Raw genomic sequence first — 21,640 nt, 5'->3', positions numbered from 1 at the left:
CGGTCAAGCATGAAGTTAAAATGCACATTCTGCGAGATTATTGCACTTGGGGTGATATTTCTCTCACTCACAACAGGATATACTTCAGTGCGTTGTTTTACACGACAGAGGGAGAGCCAATTTCGCGCCAAAATGATTGAGAATGACTTCTGACGTGCTCCAACAAAATGCGCTAACATCCCTCGTTGTAGAATGTTTCTTGCTTGCCAGCAGCGAAAACGTGACGTTGTACGTAGTTTTTACCCAAATTGCAAGACTCGCTCAGTCTATGTACTGAATAAAATTGACAGAAAGAATTGCTACATCAAGACAAAATACAACTAACGTTATGTTATGGTTGTCGGGACAATGTCCTTGGTCGCTTCCCTCTGTGGACGTGGGGCCATCTGAAGAGCGATCTGACCTACCAACAAGTGGCTCCGTGAAAAATCAGTGGTGTCCTTGGCCGAGAAGAGGCTGGCCATGACACACCGAATGATTGCCGATGTGGAAGAAATTCCTCTGCAGTACTCTTCACTTGGTCGTGAGCATTCATTGTTCATTGCTGTCAAAATTCCAAATTTTTGGCCAATGAAAACGCAGCCCTCATCAGCCTGAAATGCTTATGGAATACTGTATACTTTCCAGCATAACCCAACGTCGAAATATCATTGCCTTCTACAAGTTTCAATATATTTCTCTAGTACTACAGGGGAAGGATTTCCGTCGTTCTCTGTATTCAAGAAAATGATTCGATTGGTTTTATAAAGTGCTTCTATTCATTTGATTGGTCAATTTCTTTTTCGTATTTTGTTCCGACGAAGATAATTCCCTTAAATAGGAATCGTCCCACACTATGTACAAAACGCCTTCCGTTCGCAACCTCACGAGCTTCAGCTAGCGCTCGTTAGAGCTGCAGGCTCTAATCTGGCCTTCCAGACGCAATGTTTCTGATGCAGGAGCACGTCTTTGTCTGCCCTCACCTGAATTTAAAGCGTAGCCTTTTCTGCTTCAGTCTGTCGTAAGTGTACGTCGAGTCAACTGTAGATGCCGATTTAAGGGAAATCCTATCCAAAGTGGCAGAAAGTTTGCGTTCAGTCAACTTGCTACTACGTTACTCCGACGGCACAACCTGGCGAGCATGGCAGCGCCGTCAGCTCCATGCGAACTGCTTGAGAAGCTCAGCACGTTGCTTCTTCGACTGACCCCTCCTTCGCGAACATGCGACTCGATCAAGGCCTTTGCCGCCCAGTTGGACCCAAACAGCGGGTTCATTCCACCAACGTGCGCATCAGGCGAAGTATGCAAGCAACTGACCGAAGTCCTGACTTCCCAAGGCGTAGTTGGGTGTGTGTTCAAGCCCAACGAGAGTTCTCGCGGATGCAATCTTGAACTCCTTACCTCGGAGTCTTCTAACAACTCGGTTACCATTGTCATCGCAGTTTGCTGCGTCCTCGTGGTCGTTGCTGTCGTTGCTGCAATCCTGATCGTGAAACGCAAGACCCGTCGCCGAAAACTCTCGCTCGCATCAACCCCCCGTCCTGATGATCTCCACGGTGTGTACGTGGCGGCTCCTGCTGACGCCAAGCCAACCCCACCGCAAGCACCTTTTCCGTATGGACGTCTGTCTTGCCCAACGTTCTCCGGCGAGCTCAACTTGTACGACTTGCAGTCGTTTTACCTTGAGTTTGAGCAAGTTGAGATTATCAAACCTCTGGCCCAAGGAGCGTTTGGCGAAGTCCTGCTCGGCCGGTACAAGGACCGACAGGTCGCCGTGAAAACGCTCAAGTTGGCGAACTCTGCGCAAGACGTGCAGTTTTTCATCTGGGAGATTTTGCTCCTGTCCAAGTACGTGCTCATGTGCTGCTAGGAGGACATTCGCCATGATGTTGTGTCGCATTTTTCGTCGGTGTTGCAGTTTTCGTCGGTGTTGCATGGCTTGGGGAGGAAAGAATCACTTTCGATCAATTCGCATTTCAATTGTATCACTTTAGGCGGCCGTTGCGATTTTTCCCATGGATTTTCCATTGCATTGGATAGATTTTGTATCACTTGAGATTTTGCATGCCGAATTTTGGTGGAGATATACCGTTGAAGCTGATCATGTGTGATGATGATGGATGCGCGTGCCATGGAATGAACTGTCCTTGCTCGCTGACGCAATGGATGCATAGGATTGAATGCCCGTACGTCGTTCAGTTTATTGGGGTGACGTGGAAGGAGTCGCCGTCTGGGATCATGCTCGTGACGGAATTCATGGACGGTGGCGACCTGCGAAGCGTATTGGACGCGAACGCAACGTCGCATCGTTTCTCGTGGCGCGACAAGCTCGAATGCGCGCTGCATGTGGCCGAAGGTCTTGTGTATTTGCATTCGTTGGACCCAAAAGTGATCCATCGCGATTTGAAGTCACGCAACGTCATGCTGGACTCGGTTGCGGGTGCCAAAATCACAGACTTTGGCGTGGCGAGAGAAACGAACGACGCAACGATGACGGTTGGCATTGGGACGTACCGATGGATGGCGCCAGAAGTGCTTGTGGACGGACACTACTCGGAGTCTGCCGATATCTTCAGCTTCGGGGTGATCTTGGCGGAACTCAGCACCGAGATTGTTCCGTACACCGATCTGTCGCTCACGGACGCTTCGATCATATCGAGGGTCATGACTGGAGATCTGCGGCCCACATTTCACGCGACGCAATCCCCTGCATGGTTTTTGGAGCTGGGAGCCAAGTGCCTGGCCTTTGATGCAAACGACCGGCCCGCCGCCGCCGCCGTCGCGTACGCTCTGCGCAAGGGCCTCAAGGACGCTCCAGAAAGTGGTCTTGTTTGACTACACTGTTCGGATAATTAGATTTTTGGATCAACTAATTCAGTTTATCCGGACCATCTGATGCCAGAACACAAACCACGACGGCGGTAGGACGATGGCAGCGTTCGACTGCGACGCGGCCTTCAGCTCGATCCGCACGAGTGCCAACTTTGAAGTCTATCAGCCCTGCGCGTACCTGAAGACGCTCTGGGACAAGAAGGTGAACTCGACGCAGATGCAACGAGAAGATTGCACCAACCCCGACTGCCAACAGTTCATCAATTCCCACGAAATTACGTTCGGTTTATCCAACACGGTTTGTTCCATCGTGGATGTCGCGACGGGGAAGTCGGTGGATATGCGAGCCTTTGGTTCGATGTGTGGAACCGTGCGGGCCACCGTGCGCCCCATGGCCACGTCAGGTCAAGCTGTTCCAGCGACATCGAGTTCACCCGTTGTTCCTGGTTCGACTGGCACTCCCACGTCCGTAGGATCGTCCTCTTCCACCGTTGTAGTCGTCGTTATTGTCGCAGGAGTCATCGTCGTACTCTTGGTTGGCGCGATGTTGTGGCGGCATCACAAGCGCTCTAGTCAGACCAAGCTAGACACAGGCGGGTTTGTCATGTTGGAGGAAGAGCCGAGCGCCGCCAACACTGCTGTTGATCACGCTTGCAGCGCCAAACAGATCAAAGCATCCACCATGGCATCATCGTCATCGTCGACTGCACACAGTACAACGTTGTTAAGTGAAGCAGGAGTTGAGTTCGGACCGTTGGCCCTATACCAAGTGCGTCGGATGGACCTCATCATCGACGGTTCTCTCCAGCATCGCGGGAGAACCTTTGACGTCCGCCGTGCCAACTACATGGGCAGGGCTGTTGCGCTGAAGACGTGCCGCGACATCCAGCACATCCATGCATTTGTAAGCGAGATGAAGCTGCTTTCCACGTACGTACCATGTCCATGTAGTTTGTACAGAGCGCTTTGTATGTCTAGCCTCGATTGCCCATACATTGTCCAGTTTGTGGGTGTGTGGTGGGGCAAGTTTGCGGCCGACTTGACGCTTGTCACCGAGTACATGGATGGTGGCAACTTGCAAGATGCGCTGCTCCGAGCAAGCAACCAGCAACTTCCACAGCAAAAACTGTCCTGGGGCACCAAGTTGTCGATCGCTCTCGATGTCGTCGACGCGCTGGTATACTTGCATTCACTCGAGACCAAAGTCCTCCATCGGAACCTGTCGTCGCACCACGTTCTGCTCAAATCCGGCGATGCACACCAGCCTCTTGTCGCCAAACTCCAGGGATTTTACCACGCCCGTGAAATCCAGTTTGACGGGATGACTGTCACCGCCGGCGTCGGCGCGCAGCTCTACACCGCTCCAGAGGTTCTCCAGGACGGCCACTACGACGATAGCGCCGACCTCTTTAGCTACGGGGTGCTCTTGTCCGAGCTCTGCACCGAGAAACCCCCTTATCACGACCTATGCACCCCCAGCGGAAAGCCGCTGTCGGAGGCGGCGCTCCTGTCTGGCATCATGGCCGGGTCGTTGCAGCCTGCCTTTGCACTCGACTGCCCGCCCTGGTTTGTCCAACTTGGTCGTGACTGCATGGCGGTGGACCCAGCCGTGCGGCCGTCTGCTGCCAAAGTTTCGTACAGACTAAACCAATGGATTGGTTAAGTCCACCAAGAGGAAACTGGACAGCGTCCTGTTCGCCCGATGTGTTTGTAGCTTTCACGTCCTGGGGGTGCGGTGACGTGCCGCCGCACGCGGCGCAACTCGTCGATCGCCAGGGCGACGACCCTTGCGCAACCAGACTGGCGGTAGAGAATTCGCGTGCTCGCGTACTACTTTCCACGCTGAAAGAGTTTACGCTTCCGCTGCGCGGGTAGTCCCAGTCGACAAGACGTCCGTGATTCGAAGAACGACAGTGGATTCGAACAGAATTAAATAGAAACTCAACGCAGCCATGGATCGCCTAGACGCTGACTGTGGCGTCGTCGGTGAGCATCGCCAGCGGTACGTCGCATGAGGAGTCGATGGGCAAGGTCCACCCAAACGTCAAGTGGCATGGCTTCGTGCACTCGTGCAGCATGCGGCCGATTTGATCCAGGGTCAAGTAGGTCACGTTGACATGGTTGATCGTCATAAGCTCATACTCGGTGGTCACGCCCGCGTGGTCGAGTACGCCGCCTTCAGGCACGTATATCACCATGACAGGCATCGGGTTGGGCTGAAACTCGAGCACTTGGGGGATGCCAGCTGCATGGCCCGTCTTGAGCACCACCATCATCTCGTTGAAATTGTCCATTCGCACCGGAGCACCGTTGATGGAATGGAGGACAAACTTGGGTCGAACACCCGACAATACGCGCTTGGATACGCGGCGTACGATAACCTTCTTCGAGTAAAACTCGGTCGCGAGCGTAATGTTCACGTCGTCGCCGTTAGTCCACGTGTGTTGGATCGCGGGGGGAGTCTTGACGAGCGTATGTCGGCCGAGCTTGAGGCCGACGCTCTCGCCGCACCAAATGTACTCGATGATGGCAGGGATGTCGTCGAGATAGTCGGAGATCGCGGTCGACTGGCTCGAGGGGCGCGGCGTCGCCATGGCCGTCGCAAATTCGACTGTGATCGAACTGTCTGCGCCAACTCGGTGCTGAAGGGGCGTATTTTTAATCACAGACTTCGTCAATTGTTCATACAAATCCCAAGTCAATCGGCGCCTGTCTGCACATTAAATTCGGTCGACGGATGAAAATATACATTTCCAGAGGTTCTGGCCCTTCCACGGACCAATCCGCGGCCTCGATTCGTGATGGATGTCATCGACACCGGTCCAATTGAAATTCGTTTGAACCAAGGTTTGGCACATATGAAAATGGGCCATGGATAAATTGGTGAAAAAAATACACTCCTTCCAACGATTGTACGGGGTACAATCGTCCATATCGAATCGATTTATATATATATATCGTACAACTTGGACAGCGATGGAGTCGCCTTTTCTTTGGACATCATCTCGGGTTGCATGGCCCGAATCAGAATATGGTATATATCAATATATATCTATGATGTAAATTTCCTCTGTATAAACTATGGAATCAATATATTATTGACCAGGCGTGATCGACACCGCTCGTATCCGTACGGCGAAACCTCCAATATTTTATGTTGAAGTTTCCAAGCACCAGGGAAAGGACGTCGATGGGATGCGACAGTTGCTAGCAGCCACCCATTTCTTGCCGAGATTCGAGCATGTGTGGCTGTCCTGGATCGGGGCCAGGCCGCGCCGTTGCCCACATGAACGTGAAAATGCAATCATATTCACCGAGCTGGCACTCAATCTAATGTGGGGTCCCACATGTACGCCGTCGGGTCGGCATCGTCGAACGACTCGGCCGCTTCGTCTTGCACCTACATCATATCCATCGTGTAAACGGACCGTGGCAGCTACTGAATTGTACCTCGAGCCACTCCAATCCACGGCCATTTTCCAACAGAAGTTCCGTCATCCGCTCCAAGCTTCGTCCATGGGACCATTCGACATTCGTCTGGTCCGCCAGCTCGACCACGAGCGACCAAGGCTGCTTGGCCATGAGCCCCACAACGGATCCAGCACAAGGGCCCCACGTATCCAAGTGCGACACCAAGCACGCGTCGACTTGAGGGTGGCGTGTGCCCAGCAACAGCATGACCCCCACAATCTGTGTCAAGACATGAGGCAACTAGGCAAGTTTGACAAAGTACCTGGGCTTGCGCTTGGGCGCTTTTGAGGATTTCCATGTGCCTGGACATGGCGTCAAACCACTGCTCCATGCGCATGGGTTGCAGCGAGTCGCGGAGGCTTAAAAACCCATCCAAGACATACACGAGCCCCGACAGCGTCGTGCTATACGGGTTCAGGCCGCCGACGACGTCGCCAACGACGCTGATCACGGACATCGTGTACGCTTCCCAGTCGCGACTCCAGTGGACGAGGAGTCTGCTCAACGCTTTTGCGTGGTCGGCATGGTCAAACATTTTGACGTACAGGGGCTTGAGCAGCAGACACGACCGGGTGTCGATGTCCACGGCCGTGTGCACCTGGTCGTGGTACAGCAGCGCGACAATCGTCAACGGCAGGACGAGCGCCGACGGCGGCAGGACTTTAGGCAACCGCTTGCGAGAGTATGCCGTGTACTGTTTGCCCATGAGGGGACTCACGTCGCCCAAGTACATATCGAGCAAGTACATGCCGCACTTGCGGGACCGGAGCAGGTCGCGGAGTGTCGGATGGAGCTGGGCGAGGCCATGGAGCAGCGCCATCCACTCTTGCATGTGGCGCCAGTGGCCGACAACGTCATCCATCATGGCAAACATGTGCATCGTGTCGACAAGGCGTGCAAGGAGCGACGTGGACACGGCCGTGTCCGTGTTAGTGTCGCGGGCGACGAGGTCGGCGTCCAGTGCCGCGAGGTCGCGTTCCATGACGAGTTGACACAGGTGCAGAAGCAGCGCGGAAAAGTCGGCGCGAACGGGAGTTTTCGTGCAGTGGAGGAGCAGGTCAAGCAGCAGAGACACGTGCTGGACAAAGTGCCCCAGGACAGTCGTGGCAAACGTCGGGCACGTGATGTGTTTGATCAAGAGCGGCACGAGCGGGAGCGGCGACGCCGTGAATGCGCGTGCGTACAGAGGAATGCAGTGGACCGCCGAGTCGAGAAATGTCCAATGAAGCATGTCGGGATTCCACTCGCGCGTTGTCTCGACAGCAAGGTGCTCGAGCAGCGTGCACACGAACGAGAGAAATTCTTGTTCGTGCGCATAACACGCTTGGACAAACGCTTGATTTTCCACGGCCAGGTCGGCCATCACAGCCGACGGGACCGCGACCACCGGCACCGTCGAGTCGTCGCGCCGCTCGTAGACCAAAATGTAGGCGCTCTTGGTGTTCAGGTGGGTCGCCGATCCAAACTGGTCGGGGGTGCTGCGGTCGGCGCCGCCAAAGCACTCGGCTTCGAGGTGCTTGAGATCAAACGAGCTCACGTGCTCGTCGTTGAACTCGATCCATGCCCCGTTTGATCGATCTTGGACGAGCGAGTAGTAGTGGCCCGATTCGGTGCTGCCCATGTGGACGACACACCCGACCAAGTGGTACGTTGCGTCGCCGGGGGCGACCCGTCCGCCACCGTTCTCTTGGCTGCGTTGCAGCAGCCCCGCCTTGGTGTACGGAAACATGTCGAGTGTCAGTGGAAAGCTAAACTCGTCGTTGACTTTTTCACGCAAGAACGTGTCAAAGTTGAGGTCGAAGCGCTTGAGGTGCAGCAAGAGCGTGTGGGGCAGGCTGTCCATGCAGTCGCGCTTCATCGTGTCCTGCTTTGACCCGCACGCGTCGCAATTGACGCCGCTCAAGACCTCCCCTTCCGACCATTGCTTGAGCGACTGGACGAGCGAATCGTACCCTTTGACCTCGACGGTCATGCACACAAACGACGTGGCTGCAGTTTCGCGAATTGTGTGGCAGCCCCCTTGGCACACCAGTTGCGTGCACACGGTCCCGCCAAACAGTGGCGGGCACGCCGCCTTTTTCAAAAACTCGGACAACCCGTCGCAAAACTTGGTGAGAAACTCCTCGGCGTCTTGCTGGAGCATCACGTTCAACGGCCCACCGGCTTCGTCCGTGAGGCACGCAATCAAGTGCTTGGGGTCGACACTCTTTTGCTGGCTTTCCTGGAGATACGCAAAGACGCGCTGGATCTGCTTGAACACGGGCGGGTCGGAGTCGTGGACCGTCATGCCGAGCACGGCCGCGCGGATGCGGGGCGTCATCGCAAGCTGTTGAAGCGTCGAATTCAAGTAGCACGTGCACCCGAGATTGCGCAGGCCGACGTAGTTGCCCACAGGTTTCATCTGGGCATGCGGGTCCCAGCTCCACTCCCAGTCGTCAAAGAATCGCTTGCCCGTGGCATGCACGAGGCGCGGAAGCTGCTGCAACACAAACGCAAAGTTGCCGTTGGTCACGTCCGCCGTCAGCGACGGGTACGTGGCCAAGTCGACGAGGAGGCGAAACGCGCCTTGGCGACTTGTTGCGGACGTGCACCGAGGTTGCCACGATGCCGCCCCATGAACGCCCGGCGAAGAAGACGACGGCGGGTACGACATCAAGCAATGCGACCAAACTTGGATGAGCAGGTTCGGCTGGAACGTTTGGAGCTCGGGAAAGCCCGCAACAAGACAGCGCAACACAAACAAGAGGCCGAGGACAGGTTCTTGCACGTCGCTCGAAAAGAGGTGCGTGGACGAGTCCGTCAAGAATGACGACGAAGACTGCGGTCGCGTTTGGCTGAGCAAGTGCAGGTGCAAGTCCAAAAGCGTTTGCGGCGCCTCGTGGGCCTTGGACGTGAACAAAAACAAACCCAAGAGCGTATAGTACTGCAGCGGAAGGGGGCCGGTCAACGGCGACTCTGCCAGCGCCAAGAGCTGCTGCGCGACAGCGCCACATCGCACCGGATCGAGCTCCATCGAATCGTCGTCACGAAGCGTGAGCACGAGCAAAGCATGGGTGACAAGGTGACGAATGCGGCGACTCGAGCTCGTCAACATTCGCCGCACAACGTCCGCGGGGAGTGTGCGGAAGAGCGGCGAATACGACGCACAGATCAGGTACATGCGCAAACCCGCTTCGATCGTTGCTACCTCCGACAACATGTCTTCCTGAAGCGCGTCGAGGAGGAGATAGCTGCATGCCGCGTGGAGCGCGGGGTAATTCATGCTCTGGACGAGCGATTCCACATGGTCATGGACCGATTGCCTGGACATTTTGGCCTCGTCGTCGTCGGTGGCATCGTGAATGGCGGTGCTGGAAGCGCCACGGACAAATGGACTCGCTTTTGGGTCGCGATACGGACTCAGGACGAGCTCCAACACGAGCGGAATGTCCATATTGACATGTTCCGGGTCGAATTCGTGGGTTTTGGGCACGACAAAATCTTTGTATGTCGACGAGTGGCCCAAGAACGTGATGAGGAGGCGCAGACACACCATCGTGACTTCTTTGAGGAGGTACTTGACGAATTGCGACGGCTCCGCCGCGTCCATCGGCGACGAGTAGCGAAGGAGGAGGTCGACAATGCACGCTGGGCCGTCCGTCGTGATAAACGTCGTCAGCATCGCCGTGCCATCGTGATCGTTGATCAAGTTTTCCAGGACTTGGACGCGGTAGAGCAGCTGAGTTACCGACACACCGCCACCAGCAGTCGTATCGCCACGGTGCGACGACAACAGGGTCGTCCACGCGTCGGCATGCGTGCGAATCGCGTCGACCATCGAGTCTGGCGTTGGCAGTCGCATGAGGAGCTCCCACGCCTCCTTCGTGTCGTGTTCACGGATGAGCTGCATCAAGACGTCAACAAGTCGCGGCTCAAACACGACCGCCGGTCGATTCTCGGCCGTCACGAGCGGCGACAGCAGTACGTTTGGCCTGTACACAACGAGAACCGTGTCGCCGTCCTTGAACCCGGCTTCGACGAGGGTCGTGCATCGACTGAGTTCGTGGATTTCACTCCCCATGCGGAAGAAACGAAGGCCTTTCGTGGACAGCGGGACACTGTCGACCATGCGCGCCACAGCCACTTGCATCTCGAGCACTGTGTCATGCGCGTATACTTGCAGGGGCAGGCGCTGGCCACTGGTAGCAGTCAACTTGATGCTGTTGTTCACGGTCAAGTGGAGAGGCGCGCCGCGAGACGCCTTGCCGTGGGGAACCCATTGACCCGTTGCAAGCGCGGATGCAGACGCTTCGTCGGTTCCAATGATACTGGCCAAGACTGTGACGCACCGGCTGCGTGCGGTCGCGTCGGCCGACTCCAAGTAATCGAGGCCGTCGGCGAGCAAGTTGAGCGGCTCGAGGGTCGGGTCGAGTTTGAACGGGAGGAGGGTGACGAATTTCATCGTTTGGACAAACACAACGCTCGACGACCCACGCAACAGAATCGTCCACAGCGTCGGCATGCCAAGCAAGGGCAGCGCGTGAATCGTAAACTGGTTTTGCGTGTTGACGGTCGCGACGTTGTCGAGCGTGAGGAGCTGGCGGTGGTGGTTCACCAGGCGAAAGTAGCACAGAAAGCACTGTAGGCTCAGCGGAGTCAGCGCCGGGCTCGTCAAAAACGCGTCCGCGCCCAGCAGCATTTCAAACACAAACGTCACATTCTGCACGTCCCAGTGCAACGCATTGGTCGTGAGCCACTTGAAAAACATCGTGCGCTCCGTCGTCAGTGTCGCCTTGGCGTTGAGAGCGGTCCACATCAATTGGAGCTGGGCAAACGACCACGCGAGCGTCGGCTGGATGTTGAGCCAGAGCGAGAGAAATCCAAGTCGGGTTTTCACATGATCGACAAAGTCGACGTGGCTGCCGTGGGCCAGCAAGTCGGCGTTTACGGCCGCGAGAACGGCCGAGTCCGACGACGCATCCACGTGATACGGGATGCCGTGGAACGGGGCATACACCGTCTTGAACTGGACGAGGTCCTCCAGCACGAGTTGGAGCATCCCCTGGGCCTCCAACACGGCCGCAATCGTCGTTCGTTTTGTCGAGCTTGTCGAATCTTCAAACAGCTGCAACACGTACCCGACGATGCCAAACGCTTGCGGGACGTTCGAGTGGCTCCGGAGACTCTCGACCACGAGTTCGAGGAGGTACGATACACACCCCATCACGACCGGGTTCCACTGCCCTTCTTCCTCGTAGTCTTCGTCCACGTTGGCCTTGATCGCGTCTTGGAATTGCAACTTGGCATGGTCAAACAGCGCGCGCTTGCTCGGGTCGGACGTGTCCTGCATGGTGGACCAGAGGAGTTGCAGCGCCGTGTGGCGGCACGAGCAGCGGACAACGAACGGGTTGGGCGACGCAAAGAAGCCACTGCCCCCCGTCGCGACTTGCATGTCGTCATCGTCGTCATCGACGCTGTCGAGGGGGGCATATTTTGCCAGCGCCCCCAGGAGCCCCAGCACGTGGATGCTTGTGACGCCAAAGTGGTTGGCAACCAAGTCCAAGAGCGCCGTGCACACCGGGACCGTCATGTACGATGCAAGCGACTCGAGAACGTAAAACAAACTCGCGCGCATGTCTGGGCCATTCGACAAAATCGCCTGCCAGATCACATGCAACGACGCCAAGTCGAACGCGTTGGCATCACACAGGAAGCGCAGGAGCTCGGACGACCGGCGAATCAATTGTTCGTGCGAGTCGCACAGGATATGGAGCACGCGGTGATGCGCGCACCACGCGGCAAAGTCGGCCTTGGTTGTCGACTCGGTGATGTTGACATGGATTACCGTCGTCGAACCAAACACAGGCGCGTGCTTGGGACCAAACGACTGGACAAACTTGACACCAAATGGATGAATCTAGCGGGCTGTGGTCGGCAGATGGATCGCCAGCCACGCGCTTACCTGGGCTTGGCGGATCATGGAGATAAAGTCCGTGAGGCACTTGAGGCCATGCAAGCGAATCTCCAACACCGAACTGTTCAAGCATTGCAAGCACACTTGCAAGAGCACCGCGTCCGCGATCTCGGACGCGTCGTGGCGAGAATGGAGCCGTCGATTCAAGTTCTTCACGGACACATACAGCGTGTCCAGCATGGGCTTGGTCACCGGTCGAAGCTCCTACACGACAGGTGAAGACAACGTACACGGCGCGCGACTCGAACCAGCAACGATCGTTGACCTACCAGGAAATTCATGTGCTTCTGGATCCAGGTATTGCACTGCGACACAATGGCAGTTGCCCACGGCCGAGTGAGCCACGGCACAACGTTCGCAACGAGCGAGAGGGACGTTGTGGCCACGGCAATCGACACGGTCGAAGACGACGCGTCGTTGGGGGACGTGCTGAGCATTGGCAGGATATGAAACCCACCGACACACCCAAACGCATTCACGAGGTCGATGAAGAAATGCGAAACAGGCACACGCGCTCGAGGGATTGCTAGCGGAATCGACGACGTCGACATGCCTGTCCAATGCACATACGCCGACGATGGATCGGCTTCGTCTGGAATAGTTTCGTCCAAATCAACACGAATCGGACCTTGGCCCCGACGTCCCCCAGCCATGCTCCCACGTCGTGCAATGTCCGAGCTGTCGAGGGAGATCCATCCGTCGCCGTCACTGTCATGTCCAAAAAAGCCCACATACACTCGGTTTTGGGCTGCTTCGTAGTTCATGATCACTGCTTCGTACCACGTGCGATGGTTCGGCCGGTATGCGTCGACAATCGTGCCAATAGCGCCTTCACTTGGCAACTCGAATAGAGTGGTGCTCGACGAATCGTCGTTGTCGATTTCGGAAATGGGCGATGCAGAAAGGCCATGGCATTGATAAAAGAGGTGACTCGGGTTCAAAATGTTGTGGATCGCGTCCAAGTACGTTGGAAAGAGTTCCGTCCCAGGCTGCATGCGCTGGACGACAAACCTGACGTACTCCTTGAGAAAGTGCAGGATCTGTGGCGGAATGTCGTGGTGGTCCGGGAACAAGTTGAAGCTGCGCCGCAACAAACCATTCGCAACACGGGGAAGGCATACCGCAAAGAGATGTGCGTCGTGCTTGGGTGTGCCTTGACCACGGTTTACCCAGTCGATCCACGTCCACAGTGTGTGCAAGCTCGGCAGCGGATCTGTCGTCGGGTCACCGAGTACATTCTCCAGGAGGTAGCAATTGCGCTGGAAGTCCGCGAACGAGTTCACGGGCTGCTGCTCTCCCCCACGGGGCACCACCACCGACTCGTTCATGGCCCGGCGGCGGATACGGCTTGCAAAGAACGTCTGCGGCAGAAACCGAGAGTGACAATCCCCCTTCGCTGTTATAATTCCAGTACTTGAGATTTGTAAACAACAATTTATTATAACAACGTGAATGTGGCCAATCCTGAACCAGAACAGCAATGTTTGAAATCCATTTTAAATGGATCCAGGAATGTTTCGAACGGATAAAAAACCAAGATATATATATTCTAAATGGATTTAAAATGAACTTGAAAGTGTTCCAAACAAGTGATAAAACACTTGTCGCGTGAGTGTGATGGATGTCGAGGCAGCGATTGCCGCCAAGGAAGGACAACTCAAGGATATTGAGCACGAAATTCAACTCTTGTTCATCAGGCAAGCTGAAGTAGAACGAGATCTGACCCTCCTTCGGAAGCAGCAAGCACTGGCGCGAGAAGTCGTCGTTCTGGATTCGGACGAGTCGGACGATGGCGAGGGTGCAACGCGGTCGACAGCGCACCCACCGCGTCGGTTCACCACAGCAGAGCTTGTGGATGCATTGCGAACACAGGTGACGACTGCCTTGCTGCATGACTCGACGGATCTAACCCCGTGGACGCTGTTCCAGTTCGAGCTCCCCTCGTTTCGACCTCTGCAAGAAGCGGTGGTCGAGTCTACCCTTGCCCAGAAGGATACGTTTGTGATCATGCGCAGCGGCGGCGGCAAAAGCTTGTGCTACCAGCTCCCGGCAATCCTTGAACGCGTACGATTCTTCCCTCATCACGTCAGTCATGAGCCGTCGTAGGACCTCGGATTTACCGTGGTAGTATCGCCATTGATATCCTTGATTCACGACCAGGTTCGACAAATCCACCTTCCATCGCGCTATTGCATTGCGACCGCGTGGAACCGTCGTTTACGCCTAGGTGATGCACTTCTGCAACCTCTTCGGTCCCGAGTCGGCCGTCGCGGTGACAGGGGACTCGTCACGACAGGAAGCCAGCGCCGTGTACGCCCGCATGGTCAATCCGTCGTCGCCGCCACTTCTGTTGCTCTTTGTCACACCCGAGAAGATATCCAACAGCAAGCTGCTCCTCTCTCGCTTCGACAAAGCGCACGCGGCATCGCGGCTCCAGCGGTTTGTCATTGACGAAGCGCATTGCTGTAGCCAGTGGGGCCACGACTTTCGACATGTGTCGCTTCTCCACCTTCACAGGCTTCTCGTCAAAGTGGTGTGTGCGATAGGACTACCACAAACTGGGCCTGCTCAAGCGGCAGTACCCGACCGTCCCCATTCTCGCGCTCACCGCCACGGCTACGCCTGCCGTCATCGACGACGTGAAATCGATCCTGGAAATGCCACACTGCACCTTCCTGCACTCGACCTTTCTCCGCCCCAACCTGGCGTACTCGATTGCTATCAAGCCCGACAAAGATGCCACAGCCATAGCCGCTATCGTCGACACTGTCCAGTCGTTTGACCCGACCTCGTCTTTGTGTCCGTCCGGCATCGTATACTGCATGACGCGCAAGGAGACCGAAACGGTGGCGGCAGCCCTTCAAGCGGCGGGGGTAAAAGCTGCATTCTATCACGCATGGGCGCCAGATCGCCACATCGTAACATTGTTGCCGGCTGAGTCAGTCGTGCTCAAGTTGGTTTTAGGTGCACACCGAGTGGGTGCAGGGCCAGATCCACGTCATGGTTGCCACGATAGCGTTTGGTCTTGGCATCAACAAGCCCGACGTCCGGTTCGTCATCCACGCAACCATGTCCAAGTCGTTGGAAGGGTACTACCAAGAATCTGGCCGTGCCGGCCGCGACGGTCTCCCTGCCCATTGTGTGCTCTTCTTCCGACCGCAGGATGTGCCGCGCGTCGCCGCCCTGGTCCACAGCGAGCGCGACGGGCTTCGAAACTTTGACGCGATGGTCGAGTACTGCCTGAATGAACAAAACAAGTGCCGCAACCAGTTGATGGCAGCCTACTTTGGAGAAACGATGGACACTCCGTGTCGGCATGCCTGTGACGTGTGCGAATCGATTCACACAGCGTCGGCAACGACGTTTGAAGGCACCGACACGATTCCAATCGGTTTGGCGACCACATATGGCCAACAAGTCCTGCAGTGGCTGGCTACACCGTACGTCCACCCCGCGATATCTCGACGCGGCCTGGCTACGAAATGCGCGAGTTCATCGCGCGTTGATACGTATGCCGCTGGCGTGGTCTCCCTCAACTCCTTGTACTGACGGCGGAGTGTTTTTGCAAGGGAGAAGCGATTTACACTGAAACAAGTAGTGGACGAAGCCGTGGCCAAGAAATCCAAGTGGGCATTTGGCCGCGATCCAAGCCTGGCGAGCCGACGACTCGCAGTCGAGCGATGGCTGCTGCGTTTAACGATGTTGTGCGTGCAAACAGCGACGTTTTCCAACATTTCACATGTGTCGATGGCGTAGCCATGTGTTGAAATGGGACTTTGCCATCACTCCATACGCCACGCACGCGTACTTGGCAGCCGACTACTTAGCCGCCAAGGTTCTCCGCGGCGATTACGCGTGTCCTTCAATTGTGTGGCTACCAGACGCTGCCATGGACGAGGCCGACCTCATCCATCACGTGGATCTCGTTCGCCACACGGTCAGCATTCAACTCAACGTGCTGCCCAGCCAAGTGTGGCAACGACCTGCCATGCATCGCTTTGTGCATTCCCACCCTTCTCTACCCTGGACAAGGCTCCAAATAGCCGAGTTCTTTGACAGCATCGACCACGACGCGCTGCATGATGTCGCCGTCGCAGCCCTGATGCGTGTCAAGGCCCCACAGATCGGTCTCGCTCAACCATGTACGTCATCCAAGACAAAGCGACCGCGGGTCCTCTGCGACGAGTAAACCAAAGTCCTGTCGGTTTGTGCATCGTCATTCGGCAAGGACGATGCTGCGAGTGATTGAAAAAATAGAGCAGAGGCAGCGGCTACCCCGTGGCCCTGTCGTCGTCCCAGCGTTCGACGCACGATTCGATCGATGGACGACCGTCGAGTCGTGGAGGTAGAGTTGCCAAGCGGCGTTGAAAAGCAATGGATTGCCCAAGTATGTTGGCGAAGTCGCGATCACCGTGCATGTCTCCGTGGCATCTAACGTTCTTACCAAAGTCGATTCTACGCGGGGGTCATTTTGTCGGATGCGGCGACGGCAGCGGCTTTCTTGCTCTCTGTTCGCTTCAACGTTGTGACTTCCTTGAGGATATCTTGGTCCAGGGTTTCGTCGCGGTGGGGGCTCAGCTCGCCCGTTGCTTCGAGCAAGTCGCGCTTTTGCTCCACCCACTTGACGAGCTCGTCGAGGGAGATCTTGCCGTCCTTGTCTTCGTCGATCTGGTCCACGATCCACTCGGCCGCTTCCTCCGTTTTGTTTTTGCGCAGAATCGTCATGACGGCCGTCTTGAACTCGGTCACGTCCACGACGCCGTCGCTGTCGCGATCCAAAATGTTGAGGCGGTCGCCGACGTCCTTGTCGACTTGCTCCAGTTCGACTTCGAGCTTGAGCAGCATCGAGTCGAGTTTCTTGAGCATGCGGTCCGCCGTCTTGTTTTCTTTCTCGGCGCCAATGCGGCCCGCCGCCAGCAGCCCCTGCACGTCCATCACGCTCTTGTCTAACTTCATCTTGGCCATCACTTGGCGCTCCTTCTCCACGATCGACTTGAACGCGAGCGTCTCCAATGCACTCACTTCTTCCAACGTTAGCTTGCGCTCGTCCTCCTGTCCAAATGGCGCGTGAATCGACTGCACCACAAGATCGGTGGCATTTTCACGCAAGGGAATCAAACACGCATACAAGCCACGGAAACAAACCACATGTGCATTCCAGGGGCAACAAGGGGTGCGCGACTCATGCACCCAGCACCCATGGATGCATCGTGGTGGTGGTTTAGCTGGTTGTTCCAAGGAGGTAATGCATTTGTACGTACAAAAACTTGCATCGGCACGGCCTCGACGACCGAAACGCGCTCGATGGGGGTGGCGGCGTCGGCCAAGGCAGCCTTCACTTCACTGACGCGGTCGCGGTCGGCGATGGTGGCTTCGACAAACTCTTCGATCTGCTGCTTCTCGAGCGCAACTTCGTCGTCGACCTGCTTCTTCTTCGCATCCACGTCCGATTTCTTCTTCATTTCTTCGCGCAGCTTTTCTTCGTCGGCAATCATTTCGTTCTGGTACCGAATCGATTCGAGTTGAAGCTCCTTGAGCTGCATCTTCTCGAGGGTGGAGTCGGCCGCCGCCGCCGTCTTGGCCGCCAGCGCCACTTCCGTCACAAGCTCCTCATCCATGCTCGACATGGACGCCGCCAATGCCGCCTCGGGGTTTTCCACCGACGTGATGTTCATGGCCCGCGACAAAATCAACAGCGACGCAGGCACGTTCTTATTGATGGACAGATCCAGCCACTACTCCGCATCGAGATACCACGCGCATGAGAAATGACAAGACCTCGAGAGTGGAGACCACCGATACCTGCTTCATTTGCTTCACATAGCCGGCTTTCGACAACCCCGTCGCCCGCATCCCGCGCTCCATGCATGCAATTTGCAGCTCTTCCTTGTCGAGCGAGTCCAGGCCTTCCCAGATGATTTGCTACCCAGTTTGGTCAATTCGCATGGTCCACACGGCCGTTGTCGAGCCATCAGCCGCCGCGCGCCCTCTCGACGCGACCTACCTGGTCATCCTTCTTGAGTGCAGCAATTTTCATGCGCAGTTGGAAGCGCAAAAAGTTGTCGTTCCCGTACGGGTTCACGCCCATGTACCGGCACATGCCGACCAACTGCGGGCGCGAAATGTTGTCCAGCGTGATCTCGTCGTTAAAGAGACCTGCTATCTTGAGCGTCTCCTCGCTCGTGAGCTGCTCCCCACGCTGCGCGCGTTCGACAAAGCTCATCACTTCTTTCGCCGTCGCACGCTTCTCCTCTGCGACACCTACAAAACGTGCGTCAGTCGGTGCACTTTACTGTCTTGAGTGGTCGACTGCTGGAAAAGTCCATCGAGACTCAAACTGGGCGCACACAGTCGCTTCGACGACGACGTGCCAACCCACCGGGCTGCCTGCACACGCGTCTAGGCCAACCCATTCACTCCAAGTCGAATGCTTGTCGAGGCAACCAAGCCCGTCCAAACAACTCTCGCACACGAAGCACGACTTGACCATCCCACCCACGTTGTCGCGGCTGCCGTCGTCGTACCTTCGCTTTCGTGGGTCGTCTGCACCACATCCTTGACCGTTTCCTGCAAAAACTCAGCAAGGGACACGCGGAGCTGGAGCTGGCGCTTCATGTCTTCTTCGCGTTGGAACGCGTGCTTGTACGTGGACGGGAGCATGTTTGGGAACAGTTTGAGGGCGAACGGAAGCGCGAGCTCCATGAACGGCACAATCACAAAGAACGCGAACGGAATCAAACGCAGGAGGTCGGCAACCGTGCGTTGGAGCTGCTTCTTCTCGCGACGCGTCAACGCGTTCCCTTTCAGGATGCGGCGCAAGATGCGCGTCGAAGTCGACAGCTCCGCGTACAAAAGCTTGGTGCCGACCCAGTAGTGCTTGAGTTCGTGGTTGATGGATTCCTTCACCTGCTTCAACCAAGCGCGGGCGCGTTCCGGCTCCTTGACGATGATGCGAACCCACTCCTTGACGGTGGCAGCGCCCGACACAACGAGCGACGGCGTCGACTTGATGAGCGCCAACGCCTTTGCACTCACCTTTTGGTCGAGGTTCTGCAAGTCCTTGACTTGGAACCCGCGCTCGCCGACTTTTTCGAGAGCCTTGTCCAACCGATCTTCGTGGGCCGCGACGCGCTGGGTCGACGACCGCCGGGCCAACACGCTGGACACTACAGCTTCCTTCTTTGACGCGTCCGTGCTCATCCAGCGCGCTTGCATCAAGCGTGGGTGGCGAGGGACATTTGTGAATCCGAGCGAGTGTGCAAACACCGCGTTCAACGTAGGCGGGACAAGCGGCTGCAACTTGAGCGGCTTCGACTCATCGCGTTGCGAGTCGGACGAGGACAGCGCCGTCGCGTGCATTCGGTAGAGATGGTCCCATGCAGCAACGTGTTGATGTCCGCGCGAGGCCGTCGCCACCGCTCGCCGCGGGGCCGTGTGGAGTGCTACCCGAAGCATCGAGATTCGGCCAATTCGGTGGTGATCGTGTTGTGGGTGTGCTCGGCGATCGTCACGCGAAATAATATTCAAACAATCTATCTCAATACATGCCATCAATCATTAAATATTCGGGTGAGTTCCGGATAATCACCTAATTATCCGGCTCACATGGAATGCTGGTGAAGTCGAATGATGGTCTCAAACCTGTCACTAACAGGGCGAGTAGTTTGCCCCCCATGCCACCAACAACTCCGCCAGAGTGCCGCCTCCCCGAGTTCGCAAGAGCAGCGCCTCATTCAATCGCTGAGGGGTAGATGCATGCACGATGCTTTGGGCCAAGTGCTTGCACAAGCATCCTCCATGTGTGACGATTCTGTGTGCATGCAGCATCGTCGGCGTTGACCACGTCTGAAGCATTACAACCAATGCATAATCGCACGATGGCGGTCGAGTACAGGTTCCAGTCGTGCACTTTAGCTGCTCTCGGTCAGCTGCTGCCATCCTCAAACCTCGTCAAACTTCCCTGGATCAAGACCGTGCTTCATCACCAACGCCCACCTCCTCTTCGCCACGATCATGGCGGCACTTACCGCCCTCCGTCTATCATGCTGAGGACTCTTCTGTGCGTTGTGTTTATCGGAGGTACACTGCCGATGGGTGCTCGTGAGTTGCTTGGAAGGAAAGGCTGGCGTGGAAACATTGACAACCTTATACATGTATGGATTCTTGTGACATGGTGGAAGCCTCCATGCCAAGTGTGCCATGCTTGATGGAATCATGGCCAAGTAGGTATGGACTGTTGGCATTCGAACGCGGGTAGATGTTTGGCTCTGCAGCTCACGCAACGACAGGTATGCGACTCACACTTGCAGCCGCAACTGCTTAACCAACCCTTCTAAGTGGCGCGTGGACCCATTGAGTCCGATCCCTTGGGACCACAAAGAGAGAATGGCCAGAAACCATCGCCAAACACGACATGCATGAACTATGACAGGAGCACGCAACTTGGCCATCTCGAATATAGGAGGAATTGGCTGGGCCACCGAAGCATCGGACATCTCAATGTGGATTCTAAACTCACACGACCGGACGGAGTGCCTTCCACATGCGGGCTACAAGGGCACGCTACCCAATTCCCCACGATGGTTGTGCAACGTGCGCTGGGGCAGCTCCTTGGCAGCTCGGCTCACGACCAGCTCGTACGTGCCCCCCCCACTTCCTCGGATAGCAGGATGTCCTGTTCACTGGTGTCACACAAAGGGTAAAAGGAACAGGTCTGGGCTGGTCATACTGTACGGCGGCGGTAAGAACTGCGATAGACCAGGTGCAAGAAGGCTGGCTTACGCGGCAGGCACAGTTCGGCCCATGGCGGAGGTTGGTATGCGGACGCCCTCAAACTCGTTGGCATCGCTTTCAAGCGATCGACCTTTTCGCACAGGCAAGCGATGCCGATTTCAAGTTGCCTCCAGCCAACTTACGTGCGAAACAACAACTTGTGCTATTTACAGGCATTGCGACGCGAACGGGTAAATCACATCCGAGCAGGGGAGCGGTGGTGTTGAAATTTTTAGTAATGCTAACGATTTTCGCGTCAAAGCCGTTGGCCTCATGGGCGTGCGGCCATTAAGGTATCTTCCGCCGTGCGAGGGAGCGCAAGGCGAAACTTTTGCAAATTGTGGACAAGGACGGCGCAGCTGTACTCCGCAATTCGTCGACGTTATCACTGGGCATCCCGCCCTTTCAAGGGAATATATACGTGGAGTCTCGCGATTATATTCGTCTTGGGAAAATCCATCTTGGCTCAATTGCGCCAACTCTTTCGCTGTCTCCCTTGGTCGGCATAGCAAGATCAAAGGAACCCCCCACAGCGCCCACGCTTGTGAAAGGTTGGAACGAGTAACTTCTGTCGACAAGCCTGCACAGGGTGGCATATCTTAGCCGCTGGATCGAATACGAGGTGCGGATATA

General features: G+C 56.1%; 6 protein-coding genes across 10 annotated transcripts; 3 read left to right on the top strand and 3 right to left on the bottom strand.

The window, feature by feature from the left end:
* Nucleotides 1–1,120: 1,120 nt before the first annotated feature.
* On the top strand, nucleotides 1,121–2,814 carry H310_07795 (TKL protein kinase; the record flags this gene model as incomplete). The annotated part of the gene is made up of 2 exons (XM_008873295.1): nucleotides 1,121–1,827; nucleotides 2,154–2,814. The coding sequence occupies 2 exons, from the start codon at nucleotides 1,121–1,123 to the stop codon at nucleotides 2,812–2,814; spliced, it is 1,368 nt and encodes a 455-aa protein (XP_008871517.1).
* A 94-nt stretch (nucleotides 2,815–2,908) lies between these two features.
* On the top strand, nucleotides 2,909–4,474 carry H310_07794 (TKL protein kinase; the record flags this gene model as incomplete). The annotated part of the gene is made up of 2 exons (XM_008873294.1): nucleotides 2,909–3,741; nucleotides 3,790–4,474. 2 exons carry the CDS (start codon nucleotides 2,909–2,911, stop codon nucleotides 4,472–4,474), a joined length of 1,518 nt encoding a protein of 505 aa, XP_008871516.1.
* A 239-nt stretch (nucleotides 4,475–4,713) lies between these two features.
* H310_07793 (hypothetical protein) lies at nucleotides 4,714–5,414 on the bottom strand. The gene has a single exon (XM_008873293.1). The coding sequence runs from the start codon at nucleotides 5,403–5,405 to the stop codon at nucleotides 4,773–4,775; it is 633 nt and encodes a 210-aa protein (XP_008871515.1). The 5' UTR covers nucleotides 5,406–5,414; the 3' UTR covers nucleotides 4,714–4,772.
* Nucleotides 5,415–6,084: 670 nt separating this feature from the next.
* On the bottom strand, nucleotides 6,085–13,613 carry H310_07792 (hypothetical protein). Its single transcript, XM_008873292.1, has 5 exons — nucleotides 12,505–13,613; nucleotides 12,224–12,439; nucleotides 6,545–12,178; nucleotides 6,262–6,501; nucleotides 6,085–6,211 (listed from the first exon to the last, which is right to left on the bottom strand). The coding sequence occupies exons 1-5, from the start codon at nucleotides 13,561–13,563 to the stop codon at nucleotides 6,137–6,139; spliced, it is 7,224 nt and encodes a 2,407-aa protein (XP_008871514.1). The 5' UTR covers nucleotides 13,564–13,613; the 3' UTR covers nucleotides 6,085–6,136.
* A 227-nt stretch (nucleotides 13,614–13,840) lies between these two features.
* On the top strand, nucleotides 13,841–16,694 carry H310_07791 (hypothetical protein). 5 transcript variants are annotated; one of them, XM_008873287.1, is made up of 8 exons: nucleotides 13,841–14,107; nucleotides 14,165–14,299; nucleotides 14,342–14,395; nucleotides 14,463–14,729; nucleotides 14,782–15,153; nucleotides 15,200–15,675; nucleotides 15,805–15,939; nucleotides 15,992–16,694. In XM_008873287.1, the coding sequence occupies exons 1-8, from the start codon at nucleotides 13,853–13,855 to the stop codon at nucleotides 16,422–16,424; spliced, it is 2,127 nt and encodes a 708-aa protein (XP_008871509.1). In that variant the 5' UTR covers nucleotides 13,841–13,852; the 3' UTR covers nucleotides 16,425–16,694. The 5 variants fall into 5 exon arrangements, with proteins under 5 accessions (XP_008871509.1, XP_008871510.1, XP_008871512.1 ...); XM_008873288.1 differs by having other exon boundaries at nucleotides 15,805–16,694; XM_008873290.1 differs by having other exon boundaries at nucleotides 14,342–14,729.
* H310_07790 (hypothetical protein) lies at nucleotides 16,520–19,742 on the bottom strand. Its single transcript, XM_008873286.1, has 5 exons — nucleotides 18,760–19,742; nucleotides 18,240–18,496; nucleotides 18,038–18,157; nucleotides 17,497–17,970; nucleotides 16,520–17,287 (listed from the first exon to the last, which is right to left on the bottom strand). Exons 1-5 carry the CDS (start codon nucleotides 19,688–19,690, stop codon nucleotides 16,691–16,693), a joined length of 2,379 nt encoding a protein of 792 aa, XP_008871508.1. The 5' UTR covers nucleotides 19,691–19,742; the 3' UTR covers nucleotides 16,520–16,690.
* Nucleotides 19,743–21,640: the final 1,898 nt, after the last annotated feature.

The sequence above is a fragment of the Aphanomyces invadans genome (assembly GCF_000520115.1).
Source record: "Aphanomyces invadans strain NJM9701 unplaced genomic scaffold supercont1.15, whole genome shotgun sequence".
In the NCBI taxonomy this organism is placed as follows: Eukaryota; Oomycota; class Saprolegniomycetes; order Saprolegniales; family Verrucalvaceae; genus Aphanomyces; species Aphanomyces invadans.
Note: the sequence above shows the minus strand (reverse complement) of the source record. Positions and strands in the feature narration are given on the sequence as shown.

Excerpts from the sequence above, each read along its gene's own strand:
- H310_07792 (XM_008873292.1), bottom strand. The coding sequence starts at position 13,563 with ATGAACGAGTCGGTGGTGGTGCCCCGTGGGGGAGAGCAGCAGCCCGTG. Across the intron at positions 12,179-12,223 it reads CCATGATCCGCCAAGCCCAG|ATTCATCCATTTGGTGTCAA; the intron begins GTAAGCGCGTGG and ends ACAGCCCGCTAG. Across the intron at positions 6,502-6,544 it reads GCGCCCAAGCGCAAGCCCAG|ATTGTGGGGGTCATGCTGTT; the intron begins GTACTTTGTCAA and ends GTCTTGACACAG.
- H310_07790 (XM_008873286.1), bottom strand. The coding sequence starts at position 19,690 with ATGCTTCGGGTAGCACTCCACACGGCCCCGCGGCGAGCGGTGGCGACG. Across the intron at positions 18,158-18,239 it reads CACTCAAGAAGGATGACCAG|CAAATCATCTGGGAAGGCCT; the intron begins GTAGGTCGCGTC and ends CAAACTGGGTAG. Across the intron at positions 17,971-18,037 it reads ATGTGAAGCAAATGAAGCAG|TGGCTGGATCTGTCCATCAA; the intron begins GTATCGGTGGTC and ends GATGCGGAGTAG.
- H310_07793 (XM_008873293.1), bottom strand. The coding sequence starts at position 5,405 with ATGGCGACGCCGCGCCCCTCGAGCCAGTCGACCGCGATCTCCGACTAT.
- H310_07791 (XM_008873287.1), top strand. The coding sequence starts at position 13,853 with ATGGATGTCGAGGCAGCGATTGCCGCCAAGGAAGGACAACTCAAGGAT. Across the intron at positions 15,676-15,804 it reads CTGCAGTGGCTGGCTACACC|GGAGAAGCGATTTACACTGA; the intron begins GTACGTCCACCC and ends TGTTTTTGCAAG. Across the intron at positions 15,940-15,991 it reads CTGCTGCGTTTAACGATGTT|CCATGTGTTGAAATGGGACT; the intron begins GTGCGTGCAAAC and ends TCGATGGCGTAG.